Source organism: Macrobrachium nipponense, chromosome 26 (genome assembly GCF_015104395.2).
Source record: "Macrobrachium nipponense isolate FS-2020 chromosome 26, ASM1510439v2, whole genome shotgun sequence".
In the NCBI taxonomy this organism is placed as follows: Eukaryota; Metazoa; Arthropoda; class Malacostraca; order Decapoda; family Palaemonidae; genus Macrobrachium; species Macrobrachium nipponense.
In genome coordinates, this window is record NC_087215.1 from 39,504,602 (window position 1) to 39,517,101 (window position 12,500).

A 12,500-nucleotide genomic window follows, 5' to 3' on the forward strand; every position below is an offset into this window, starting at 1 on the left:
TTACAATTGTGAATTCTGTAGCAACTACTAAAAAAATATAATTCTAAGGAAGCGACAAGTAATCTGTACCTGAAGACCCCATTATTATTACTGGGTGCACAATACGTAGTATCATGGTATCTAGAGAAAGGGGTCGCGTCATCCCCATTGACCGCTGTGGTGGCACAAACCAAAATATGAAAGGAAAGTTTAGATTTTTTGTTGCACTCCTGATACTGATACTGACAATGAAAAAAAATATAATAAAAAAACAAGCCGTAATTGAGAACTTTTTCTTTGTCTGATTGGCTAGCTGAGTGACGTCACTAAGCTCCTCCCCATTTATACCATGCTCGTCATCTTTCAGTTGTCAAAGCGGGATGGTGGTCTTTTTAACTATGCTGACATTTTAAGATAGCTAAATTATTGTGTCTTGTGCCACATAAATCAGAAAAAAACAACGAAATTTGTAAATTTTCATTGCTTTCCAGAAAAAATTTCCGCAGGTGACATCATATCTGTAGTAGAACGTCTTCATCCGTTTAGCAGATGATTTTCTGTCATTCAGGCTTGGAGTCATTACATATGCTTTATGTCAATTACAGTTATAATTGTAATTACCAGTCCTATTATCAAATTACAATCACAACTAAAATTAATATTAAATAGAAATAAAGAATGATAATTACCTTATTTATTATATTTCAATAAAATTACAATTACAATTACTCCAAGCCTGCCGTCAACACAGACATGGTGTAAAAGGGGCGTGGCCTAGGGACCCAAAAGATACCGACTAGTCATTTTCCTTCGCTCCATATGCAACCACCTTTCTTATACCCACCTTGCGTAGTATAACATCAACAAAAGGCGAATGTTAATACAGCTAAATTTGGATATTCCTGGAGAATTTTTATCTGAAATTTCATAATAAAAGAATAAAGGGAAACAATTATCCTGACGCGCTATCAAGCTAAGAAATTACTAAAACAAGACTTGAAAATGGTTGGTATAGCTCTGGTCACAAATTATATCTATAATATATATGTGGAATGTCCATCTCTAAACTAGTGAAGCTTAAAAATAAAGTGAGACACTCTTACGCTTACACACACACACACTCACACTCTCTCTCTCTCTCTCTCTCTTGTTTACCTTTTTCTGTTCCTTGGCCCTCCGTCTCTTCAAGAGCCGGAACTCCGGGATGTCAAAATCTGGCCTCCTGTCAAACTTCATCTTGATTCGATCCGATTCCTCCTCTACCTTGAGCGTCACCAATTTCTTGTTAGTTCCCCGATTATGATCAATTTCGATTTCCAGATACATTTATCCGAAATTTAAAGAGTGGCCCCCGGGATTCGTCGAATGGTCAATGCCAATAATGCAAATTGCGGTTTCTCTGCCAAAGGAGTATGAATTTTAACCAGTCCACAGTCCAATTTTTCATTCCGATCATTAAGCAAACAATAAACCGCCACAACTGAATTTTGCTTAATCTTTCGTCACCGACCGCAACCCCCCCTAACCCCGCACCACCGAAAGAAACCCCCAAAAGCCCACCCCACCCCTCAGAGTTCACTTGATCTGCGTGAAATAAAAGGTTTTTTGGATCTTCGGCGTCGTTCACGAGTACTTCAGTTTGACTTGAAAGCGATCGGGTACTATGAGATAGTGGTACCGCCCGCTATCCCACAGCCGATAGTAACAGGATGGAATAAGATGCATTTGTCTCTCCAGGGGAACACGGAAATATTGCGAACCATTTCGGCTACCCACACTCCCGACGCCAATACTTCGATATTGGCAGAGGTGTCGGGTCACCTCCTGGAGGTCTCCTTCGACACGTCGTCTCGGTAATTAATTCTCTCGCCTCAGTGGCGTCTGTGCACGCCTCCCTCAAACGGCACACCCTCGTTGCTTTGCAAAGGCTTCTTCCTCCTCCCTCCTCTTTTGCCCAACCCTGCCGACTCCTCCTCCTTCGGCGTCGCCTCCGACGCCGCCTCTGGGGTTCTTGTTTGGGCTGTGACCTGCCCTAAGGCTCACAGTATAAAGTCCACTAGATATCCTCTTTTCAAAGTATGAAGTTTCAAGAAGTCCTTCACTCAACAAACAAAAATATTCTTCAACTTTGACGATATCAAGCGAAGCCCTTCGGATTAGAACAGGTTTCGTCCGAACTCGGACCACAGATTAAGTCTATAGAAAAGACACCCCAGAGGTATTCCAGACTATCGGGGGGAGGGCCTTTTGCTCGAAAGGCTTGGGCTGCTTCCTCTTCGAAGTCTGCGCTGGGTATGGCAGTTTTTGGGGGGCATTATTTCGCCTACACCTTGAAGCACCTCCTCCTCCTCCTCCATGGGAACTAACGACGCTCCTCCACATCTCTTTCCCACGGGGATCGCTTTCCTGCCAATCCTAATACCTGTCTCCCCAAATCGTCTCCGAATCCTTTGATAGAGACTTTAATGGCTCTCATCTGACTTCCTGATAGAGAGATATTACAGTACAAAAAAAGATATAGAAACTACTTAATAAACTTGTCCTTTTACCTTAAAAAACTACTATCCAAGTAATGTAATTGATTCCAAAATTAAACATTTGAAGAAAAGGGAAGACAGACGCATGGAAAGATCGAAAGGCAGTATATAAAAAATGGGGACGTCTTCTTACAACTTGTACGATCAGTCAGAGACCTGTTAGCTTCAAACGCAGTGTATTCTATTGAGTATGTTTATACAGAGTCATTTGCCAAAATATATAAAATGCGCGAGCAAGCGCTCTCAAATACACACACACACACACACACACATATATATATATATATGATATATATAATATATATATATATATATAATATATATATTATATATATATATATATATATATATACATATATATACTATATACATACGTATATATACCTATACATATTTTATGTATATTACCATCAATAAAAATTTCCTTTACCCATTCAAGAGTGGGTGTCTAAGAAAGTACTACTCTGCTAGTTTTCATGAAGTCTTTAATCTGCGTCTCTGCCGATCTCTCTCTCTCTCTCTATCTCTCTCTCTCTTCTCTCTCTCTCACACTCAATATATATATATGTATGTATTAATTAGTCACCATACGCCTTTTCCGCACCAGAGGGGGAGGGCAAACCAGAAAATGGGAGAGAATGCGCTAGAAAAGTAGAGCCTTCTGGGTTTCATCAAGCATCTAGGGATGATGTAGAGAGCTTCATAACCACTTATTATCACAACCTGATGCCCGGCCTCCTGTCAGACGGCGAGACAGGGTCTCGGACCATGTGAATGCCAACTCAGTGTATCCCCTACTATCATATTTAAGGAACAAAAATATTTTAGGTCTAAATAAGTGATAGAAGAGATCATGTTCAAGTAGAAAACCACGTGAAATAATGCAGTCAAACAAGAAAGAAGGCAAGAATTGAAATCACTGAGGTGAACATGGAGAGAGGCGTTCTTTACGGAAACAGCAACACAGAAAAAGGCTAAAGGTTATCTGCATCTTACTTATTTAGAAAAGGCTTAACGATTCGAAAGCTTCGCACCATGATTTTTCTTGGCTTCACCCAGAACGAACTGTGGTATTGAGTTCTTGGTGTAAAGACAAACAAGAAGAAAGGCTGGTCTGTGTTCACGTGTAACAGGCATTATCCTAAAACAAAGATATGCCCCTGGGGGGCGAATTCATAGAAAAGAGGTCAATGCATTTCATCGAAGCTCACTTTCCTATTCCATTATTCTAATGCAGGTTACTGAATTCAAGCTGAGAAGGGCCAACACAGATGACAACTCTTGGTTAGACAAGTGGATGTCATTCACTGCCTGTTTCGGACAACAGACTGCTTAAACAGCCGAGACCAAGCTATCTGCCTAGAGTAGTACCAAAACTATTAACATCAGATCAGATGCTGACCACAGTGGACACTTACAGGACACTTTTGACTCATAAGACTGATCCAACGTTCTTGTAAGATTAGTTCCCGCTTTGAACCAAAATTAAAAATTCAAATCAAATTATGCCAACACCGTGGTTCTAGACGGACCAAAAAATTGAAGACTGCTGACAGTTTCAAGCTAATGGTGTCTGTCGGCAGGATGATGGCTTCAATGCTTTGGGATTATGATGTTATGATCAAAATATAATTACCTGTAAAGGGGTTAGATCATGGGGAAAAATGCACAACAGAATTAAGGCAGCTGAGAAAAATTCAAGATGAAACTCAGAAGAGACCTGCTGTTCACAGATTACAGGTAAGAGTGGAAACATCAGTCAACAGCGGCTCTAAATTGAAGCCCAAGCACCATACTCAATAGAAACCCCCTTCTGTGCTCAAGACTTCGGAAACAAAAATTTGGTCATTTATGTTGTAGGTGTATTTAGAGGACCAACATACAATCTTCTTCCACAATATGGTAGCAATGCTTGAACATCAGAGGACCAAGTGTGCTGAAGTTAAGCTTTGGACCGATTGATTTATGACAGAATAGTCTGATGACCTGATACCGGTCTGTTTGGGTATTCGGGTGTGATGAAAGTGGTCAAAAGTTAAAATTAATATATCAATAACTAAATAATCAATAAATAAAAATTATCATTAAAAATGTCAATAGCCCTTACAAAGTTTATGACGTTGTTAACATCAAGATTATTGTTAACATCAAGATTATTATTTAAAGCCTCTTCTACGGAATCTGGAATGAGATGTTACCTTTTCGCTTTGAAGGTAGGGGAGACTATGGTGAAAATGATGGAAAGTAAGTGTCTGTCTGTCTGTCTGTCTGTCTGTCTGTCTGTCTGTCTGTCTGTCTGTCTGTTGTCTGTCTGTCTGTCTGTCGTCTGTCTGTCTGCTGTCTGTCTGTCTTTCTGTCTGTCTGTCTTCTGTCTGTAATTGTCTGTCTGTCTGTCTGTCTGTCTGTCGTCTGTCTGTCGAATTTCATTCTTAATTTTATTCAAGAACTTTATTACCATGCTTTTTTTTCCATCTTGTATATCTGGCAAATCTCTGCTGGTTTCCTTTGTATGAACAAAGAATAAAATATGCAAGTAACCCATATAAAATCTAAGCAAATAAGTAAAAATCGTAAGAACCGGTAAGGAACGTCGTAAATTAAAAAATAAATTAAATCAAATGCATGATCAAAATAATTTCAAGTAGAATTTACATACAATTCTAAACACGAAATGCATTCTAACTTTCAAGCCATCATGACACATCTTTCAAGATCTACCTTACTTTCAACATTCATTAAACCAAACAGAAAACCATTATAAAGAAGCAAACGCAAAGGCAAAGAAAAATATCGGAAGAAATCAACACCGGAATCCATCGATCACCAAGAACTGAAGGTATTGTAATTTGAAGATCGTGCGAATTCCCTCACAAGCACTGGGACAATGAGAAAATCTGCCTTCATGCACTGCAACCTGATGCACTTACCCACCTGCACCTCCAAGTGACTCATAACCGAACGCACTCGCTTCTTGCGGACAATACCATCTCAAATTCACGGTGGTTCACGAGGACCAAATTGAAACTGCAAAAGGCTAAGAAGTCAGTCCTAAGACACGGCGCGTGATGGCACTGTCATGCTTTCAGGTCAGTAACAAGTACTGCCCATCTGGTTAAATTACAACGACACTTACACCTGAAAACTGGTTCAGGTAAACCCTGTTTGCACGACGTAAAAATGCTCGCAAGGAATACAGAAGAAAAACAATAGGCAGGAATGTGGCCCTGACTTTCCAACACAACGTGCCAACACTCATTTCGTGGTGGTAAATCACGACGCATCATATTCGATGAAGACTACCTACTTTCAATTTGGACGTGGATATCAAATCAAAAATATTAAAAGACCTTCACCACTTGTAAACACGAATTTCACTAATTGATTATTATCACGTTAAACAATAAAGGTTCCTTGTTATATATGTATATACATTAAATATAAATATATATATATATATATATATATATACAATACATATATATATATATACATATATATATTACAAATAAACAACGAATCACTAGCATAGTTATGTATGTATACATATGTGTGTATAGTAAATATTCGTTTATTTGTGATATAGTATATATATTACATGCTTGTGATTCGTATTTATTTGGATTATATATATATATATATATATATATATATATATACATATATCACAAATAGATAAACGAATCACTAGCATAACTTTTATAATATATATATATATATATATATATTAATATATATCTCACAAATAGATAACGAAGCACCAGCATAATTATATATATATATATATATATATATAATGTTATATATATATGGTGTATGTTTGTATATATCATAAATAAACAACGAATCACTAGCATGGTTATGTATTATATATATATATATATATATATATATATATATATATATATGCATATCATAAATAAAACAAATAACGAATATTTATATATAATTACATACATATATTTTGTGTATATAACAAAAATTAATATATGATTAAACCATTTAGTGTGCATGAACCGTAATCATATAAAGCAGCAGCATGTAACCGGAAATCAGACAACCATATAATCTTAATGCAGAAGAATGACTGCCGAAATGAATGCTTAAACAGGACAAGAATAACGGCATCATCAACAAAAGTAAGCGGATGGTCTTAGGAGAGAGAGAGAGAGAGAGAGAGAGAGAGAGAGAGAGAGAGAGAGAGAGAGAGAGAGAGAGAGAGAGAGAGAGTGTGGGAAGGTGGGCGGGTTAGTGTGGAAGAATCATTGTATATTCAATAATGTATTAAATCGTTGTAACAATTTCTTTGGAATTGGAGAGAAACATTCGCCACGTTTTACGAAACTGCTCCTAGAGCGATAACTGGCCCCTAATGACCCTATGCCAACCTCTCTCTCAAAACTTCCCATCTGGTGCAATATTGGACACAGCAGAAGGACCTGTGGCAAAAATTCGGTAATTGCCTCTGGAAAAGTTACCAAATTAAAGAAGAAGAATAATCACCTATAATCGGTACTTTCCCTCGAGTAATGGAACTGTTCATCTGCCGGAGGGAATTTGCTTCGTAAGATTCTCATTGCACTGTCAAATACACGAGACCTCATTGGGAGACTCACAGTATGATTACTATCGGCGTTTCATTTCACTTGGAATATTATGTCATATTTATGACTAAAAGGACACTTCTCAACACTGACTAAGTTACCTAGGCCATGGCCATAGCAAGAGCTGTCATTAAAACTTACACAGGTGCATAAATCTAACTCATTTTATATCTCGCCATTCCATAGCTTAAAAGAAACACTCTTCGATTACTTGGAGTAAACTCACATCCCACACAACTTTTTCGCATAAAGAATTCTGAAACAAGAACGCTCAAAATTTTCAATAAATGACCAACCATTCCTTAATGTCCAGAGAGTGATGATGATGACTGGAACTCTTATGAAAATATGAAGACGCCGCCTTCACATATATATATATATATATATATATATATATATATATATATATATATATATATATATATATATATATATACACACACACACATATATATATATATATATATGTGTGTGTGTGTGTATATATGTATGTGTATTTATATATATTATATATATATTTATATATATATATATATATATTATCTATATATATATATATATATATATATATATATATATATATATATATATATATATATAGTTTATTTATATTGGCGATGACCGAAACGACGAATTAACTCATCATAATCTGTTAACAATAATTCTATATTGTGGATGCCATACAACTGTATCTATTAAGGCAATGGCTCTTAAAATTAGATTATATCAGATTCCTTTTGCAGAAAACTAGAAGGATTATGGTGATCATGATGCTAATATAAATGAATTTCAACAATCAACAAGAATTACCATTAAACCATTTAAGAAAAGACTTCACACAGCTACACGATGCGTCGAATTAGTTAACGCTGTGGTAAAGGACTTCAATCAATTAACAGCAAAAGTTTCGAAAGCCAGCTTACTGACTACGATAAAGTTCGAAACGCCAATATAATATATATCTATATATATTATATATATATATTATATATACTATATATATATATATACGTCTATATATATTATGTGTGTATGTGTACTTTCGACATTAGATAAGCGCTAAATTTGTGCTGAATAAATCTGTCACTAATCGAATAACCAAAGAGTCACCAATATTACATTTCCTCATAAATCACAACAATAACTTGATAAATTTCGAAAACGAAGACTGCTAATATCTATGCAAAAATATACAAATTTATTAACTACTAGGTCTTCACTTTAAAAGGACGATCAATAATTTCTACCTAGATCAATATTTGATGTAAATTAATCACCTCTGTAACTAAAGTATTTCTTTAAGACCTGTTCGCACACATTAAAAATAACAAAGCAGTATACAAATAATGAAACAACTAGGCTACATCTTGCACTACAAGAAAAAGTGAGAATCTAGCAGAGTTCCCCTTCATTTCTTCCACTCTGCCCCAGCGAAAATCACAAAGTTCACAGAAAATGGATTTTCTCTTTTCAGGGGGGTAAACCATCCTAGTTTTACCATCCCCACCAAGTACTATTAACAATTCTATGACAGCCAGGTTTTAAATATGGAATTAGAAAAAAAAAAACTACATATGGGGAGAGAGAGAGAGAGAGAGAGAGAGAGAGAGAGAGAGAGAGAGAGAGAGAGAGAGAGAGAGTATATAACCAAATATACGAAAAACGTAGGTAGAACATCACAGCCAGGGGCCAAGGCAGGCCACCTACCATCAATGCAAGCCACCCTCCGAAATACATTATAACGCGTCCTGACACCCGAGATGGGCATCAGTCGCGACTTCTTGTTGGTGAGAAACGGAGCTAAAGACCTCTACTCTCCTTTCGAAGTAAGTATTTTCTCCAAAGTTTAGTAAATTAAGGCCCAAATTTTAAGATTTAAACAGAGGGTACTGAAAACGGTCTCAAACGTAGTGCAAATCTCACAAAAACGCGTTCAAATTTTTCTTTATTTTTAACTCGAGGTATTTAGAAGATTGACGCCATCTCGATGTTTACGGAGTAGCTTGTGTCAATAAACTAACCATTTCCTGTGATAAATCCGCACACCACTTGTACCCACAGACGCTGGAGCACTTTTATCACAACAATCGAAACACGATTTCTCATCAACAACAAGCCAGGCGTAAACAGCTGTTTGGGTAGAAGATGACGAGAAGCGTGCTCTTGTGCTAATTTTTAAATAAGTAGTAAAACATCAATATTTTACATATTTATGATGATTAATTTGAAAATATTCGTTATTGAAAAAGTAACTCGACTCTGACTCAAATTTAAGTAATTATTTTTCTGATTAGAACGTTCTTTCAAGTTCTGTATTATGACGTCACGACATCTTTTGACTTTCGTACCTATTGTAAATAATTGCTATACTCAACTGTCATTGCAGAACAGTTTACAGTTATTCATGCAGATTGTTATCAGCTATACATGTAATTGTTATAATCGTAATGCGCTTATATATCTTTATTATTTACTTTTTGGATATATGAAGATGTTTTACTGCTGGATTATCGCCGTAGTGTGACGCAATCGTTTTCGGTCCATGGGCCTCTGTCTGTTTTCGCACCATAAGAAATTATGGGGCCGAATTTGCAATGACCAGAAAGTCGTTAAAAGAGGAAAGTTAGCATTGAGGGCATATGTTTTGACTGACGAAAAAATTTATTCAATAGCTAGCTTTGTAAAAAATACTTGGTTATCAAAAACTTGATTGACAACTCAAGCAGCATGTCTACTATGGGTTTCAGAGACAGTGCAAGCACGTTTTTGGGCTACCTACCTATTTCTGTAACGAACACTCGTAAACAGAACGAGATTTTTCTTTAGTGCATTACCCCCAGTGCCGTAATTTATAAGGGTATCGTGAATCACTAATCGTAAAGAATAAACTACACTTGTCCTTGTACTAATAGACCAAAACTCCATTATCCAGAAATGGATAGGAACACACCAGTAAACAGCTCCACCTACCCTCTCCCCCCACCTCCACCGCCACCCCTGTCCTTCTTCCTTCCTTCACCTTCCCTTCTCTCTCTCTGAAAGTTGTTGCAGTTTAAACTTATTTTCTATGATTTTTCCATCTATCTATCTAATAATAGTAGTTTACATTGGTGGATATATCTAACGATTCACTCGGTTGTTACCTGCCCATTGACCGATATATTTATACACTGATCCACTCAACTCTCTCTCTCTCTCTCTCTCTCTCTCTCTCTCTGTTTCTTTTATCGTAATTCGAAAAATGAACAAGAAAATATATTTCATACTTGTATAGCATTATTAAATACTTTCAAGTTTTTTAATTCAGTCGTAATGATGAATGTAGGTGCATCTACTAGTGCTCGCAAATAGTTAAGCAGGACATAGGTATGTAAAACATTTAAAAATGAAGAGAGAGAGAGATGAGAGAGAGAGAGAGATGAGAGAGAGAGAGAGAGAGAATGAGAGAGAGACGGAATAGGAAGGGACATTAAAACTACCTTGGGAAATGAAAATCCCTATAATCCAATAATTATAGCCTCAGGGTTTGTCTCGAAAACCATTCAAAGGTCTGTCACACAAGTGTAAAGTTGTTTTGAAAATTTGGCAGACATGTCTCCTCATAGCGTATAGTGTTGCTGATGAATGAGGTTGTGTTGTTTATTGTTAATTATTAACCTCCTATATACCCTACATGGTTGGGGGACCCTTTGTGAATGCTGGTTTTGTGTTGGGTAAATATTTTGGAGAGAGGTTGGGAAGGAATCCGTGCGTGCGCTAATTTTCATCACGAAGACATGTTTTAAACAATAATAGCCACTTGATTTATGTTTCATTTTTATGACAATTTGTGTGGTTTATGTATGCTCTAATTTTAGTTTAAAAATATTAAAAAAATTTTCATGCACAACAGTTTATATTGCCATGGTAATAAATGAATTTATTATTTAGTTAGTAAATAATCGGAACATTGGGTAGCATTTCACGTAGGGCAAAGGGATGGGCCCACTTGCCCCTCACCCGGATATCGTCATTTCAGCGAGTGAAAATATGGCTCAGGTTTACTATGTCAACTGAACGACTTAAGGAGGTTACAGATTCTTTAGTAACGAACATTGACCCTCCAAACTGGGTATAAGACTATAAACAAAACGTTGAAATTGGTGAAATTAGGCTATGTATTGGAAGTATATATACATAAATATTTTAAAGCAATTTTATCATTATTGCATTACTATGACAACTAGAATTCATGGAAACAGTTTATAATAATGGAACGGCGTATGTGTGAAGCCTCCACTAATGTGGCAACGATGATTTTGCCATTCTTAGCATGCAAACATTAAAGCATGCAAACATTAAAGGTTACATTTATTTCTGGCATACGATTATTTAAGAAATTCAAAATACTAATAAAGACTGAAATCAATGAAAAGTGCTAGCAAAAACAAAAAAGCAAAAAAAAAAAAAAAAAAAAAAAAAACGTAGGGTCGTTCTTACTCTATGCACTTTTCCGTATTCGTTCCTCTATGGTTTTCGGCAGCCAGATGTACGAAAACGTTAGAAACATTTGATTTTATCTACGTTAGAAATATCTGTAATTTTTCGGGGTAATTTGGTTGCAAAATGGGATAATATACATGAATTAAATCAAAATTTTTAAATAACAATGTAAATTTAAACTAAATAACGAGTAAAGTAAACAGTTAAGGGAATAAAACTTTGCAGTTTCGTCGTCTGTCGTCGTCTGCTGTTTGTAATTGTGTTTATGGCGCGCGCGCTTAGAAACCAGGAACAGCAACGGGTTAAAGTGCAATGTGGAGTGAACTGAGACCAAAATGTGTATAATAACAATCAAATAAGCACTGTGGAGTTTCAGTTGTGATGGCAGTAAGGATAAAAACCGCCGATTACAAGGTAAGAATGAATTCAGTTCCAACCATAACCCCGGAATAACAAGTTTCATACTTTCACTAATATAGGCAACAAAATGTTGTTTTATTGTGCTGATTACAACTGCAATCTTGAGTAAGATCAATAAACGTTACATACATACGCTAACATTGTTCAATGAGTGCTGGGAAGGCTGGGGAAAGATGGTGGCCGTCACTGATGAGAACCGTCCATGAAAAAAAAAACGTAGCCGCCATATTGGATTTCAAAACTGCCTTGAAAACATATTTTACGAAGAGCTCACATGCTTATTTTAGTTCGTATGGGGCTTTCATTATCACAATATGTTGACGAAACTTCAGTCTTTTAAATGGTATGCTTAGAGTTGCAATTGTATTCATGTTTCACCAATTAAATATCGAGTGAATAAGACCCGTCTACCGTGATGAGGGTTGGCCTGTTGTGATGTTTCCCCCTATATTTACCTGTAGGTGATGTGCAAATTTCACTT

The 12,500-nt window shown here is 36.3% G+C and overlaps 1 protein-coding gene across 37 annotated transcripts in view; it reads right to left on the reverse strand.

Moving 5' to 3' along the window:
* Positions 1–12,500, reverse strand: part of LOC135200192 (ankyrin-2-like) — a 702,328-nt gene that overhangs the window by 397,762 nt on the left and 292,066 nt on the right. Inside the window, exon 1 of one of the 37 annotated variants that reach the window (XM_064228589.1) lies at positions 1,135–2,284. The exons of the other annotated variants lie outside the window; for them this stretch is intronic. Within the exon in view, the coding sequence (XP_064084659.1) occupies positions 1,135–1,305 (171 nt within the window). The 5' untranslated portion in view covers positions 1,306–2,284. Of the gene's footprint in view, positions 1–1,134; positions 2,285–12,500 lie in introns of those variants that run through there. 37 annotated transcript variants of the gene reach the window in all.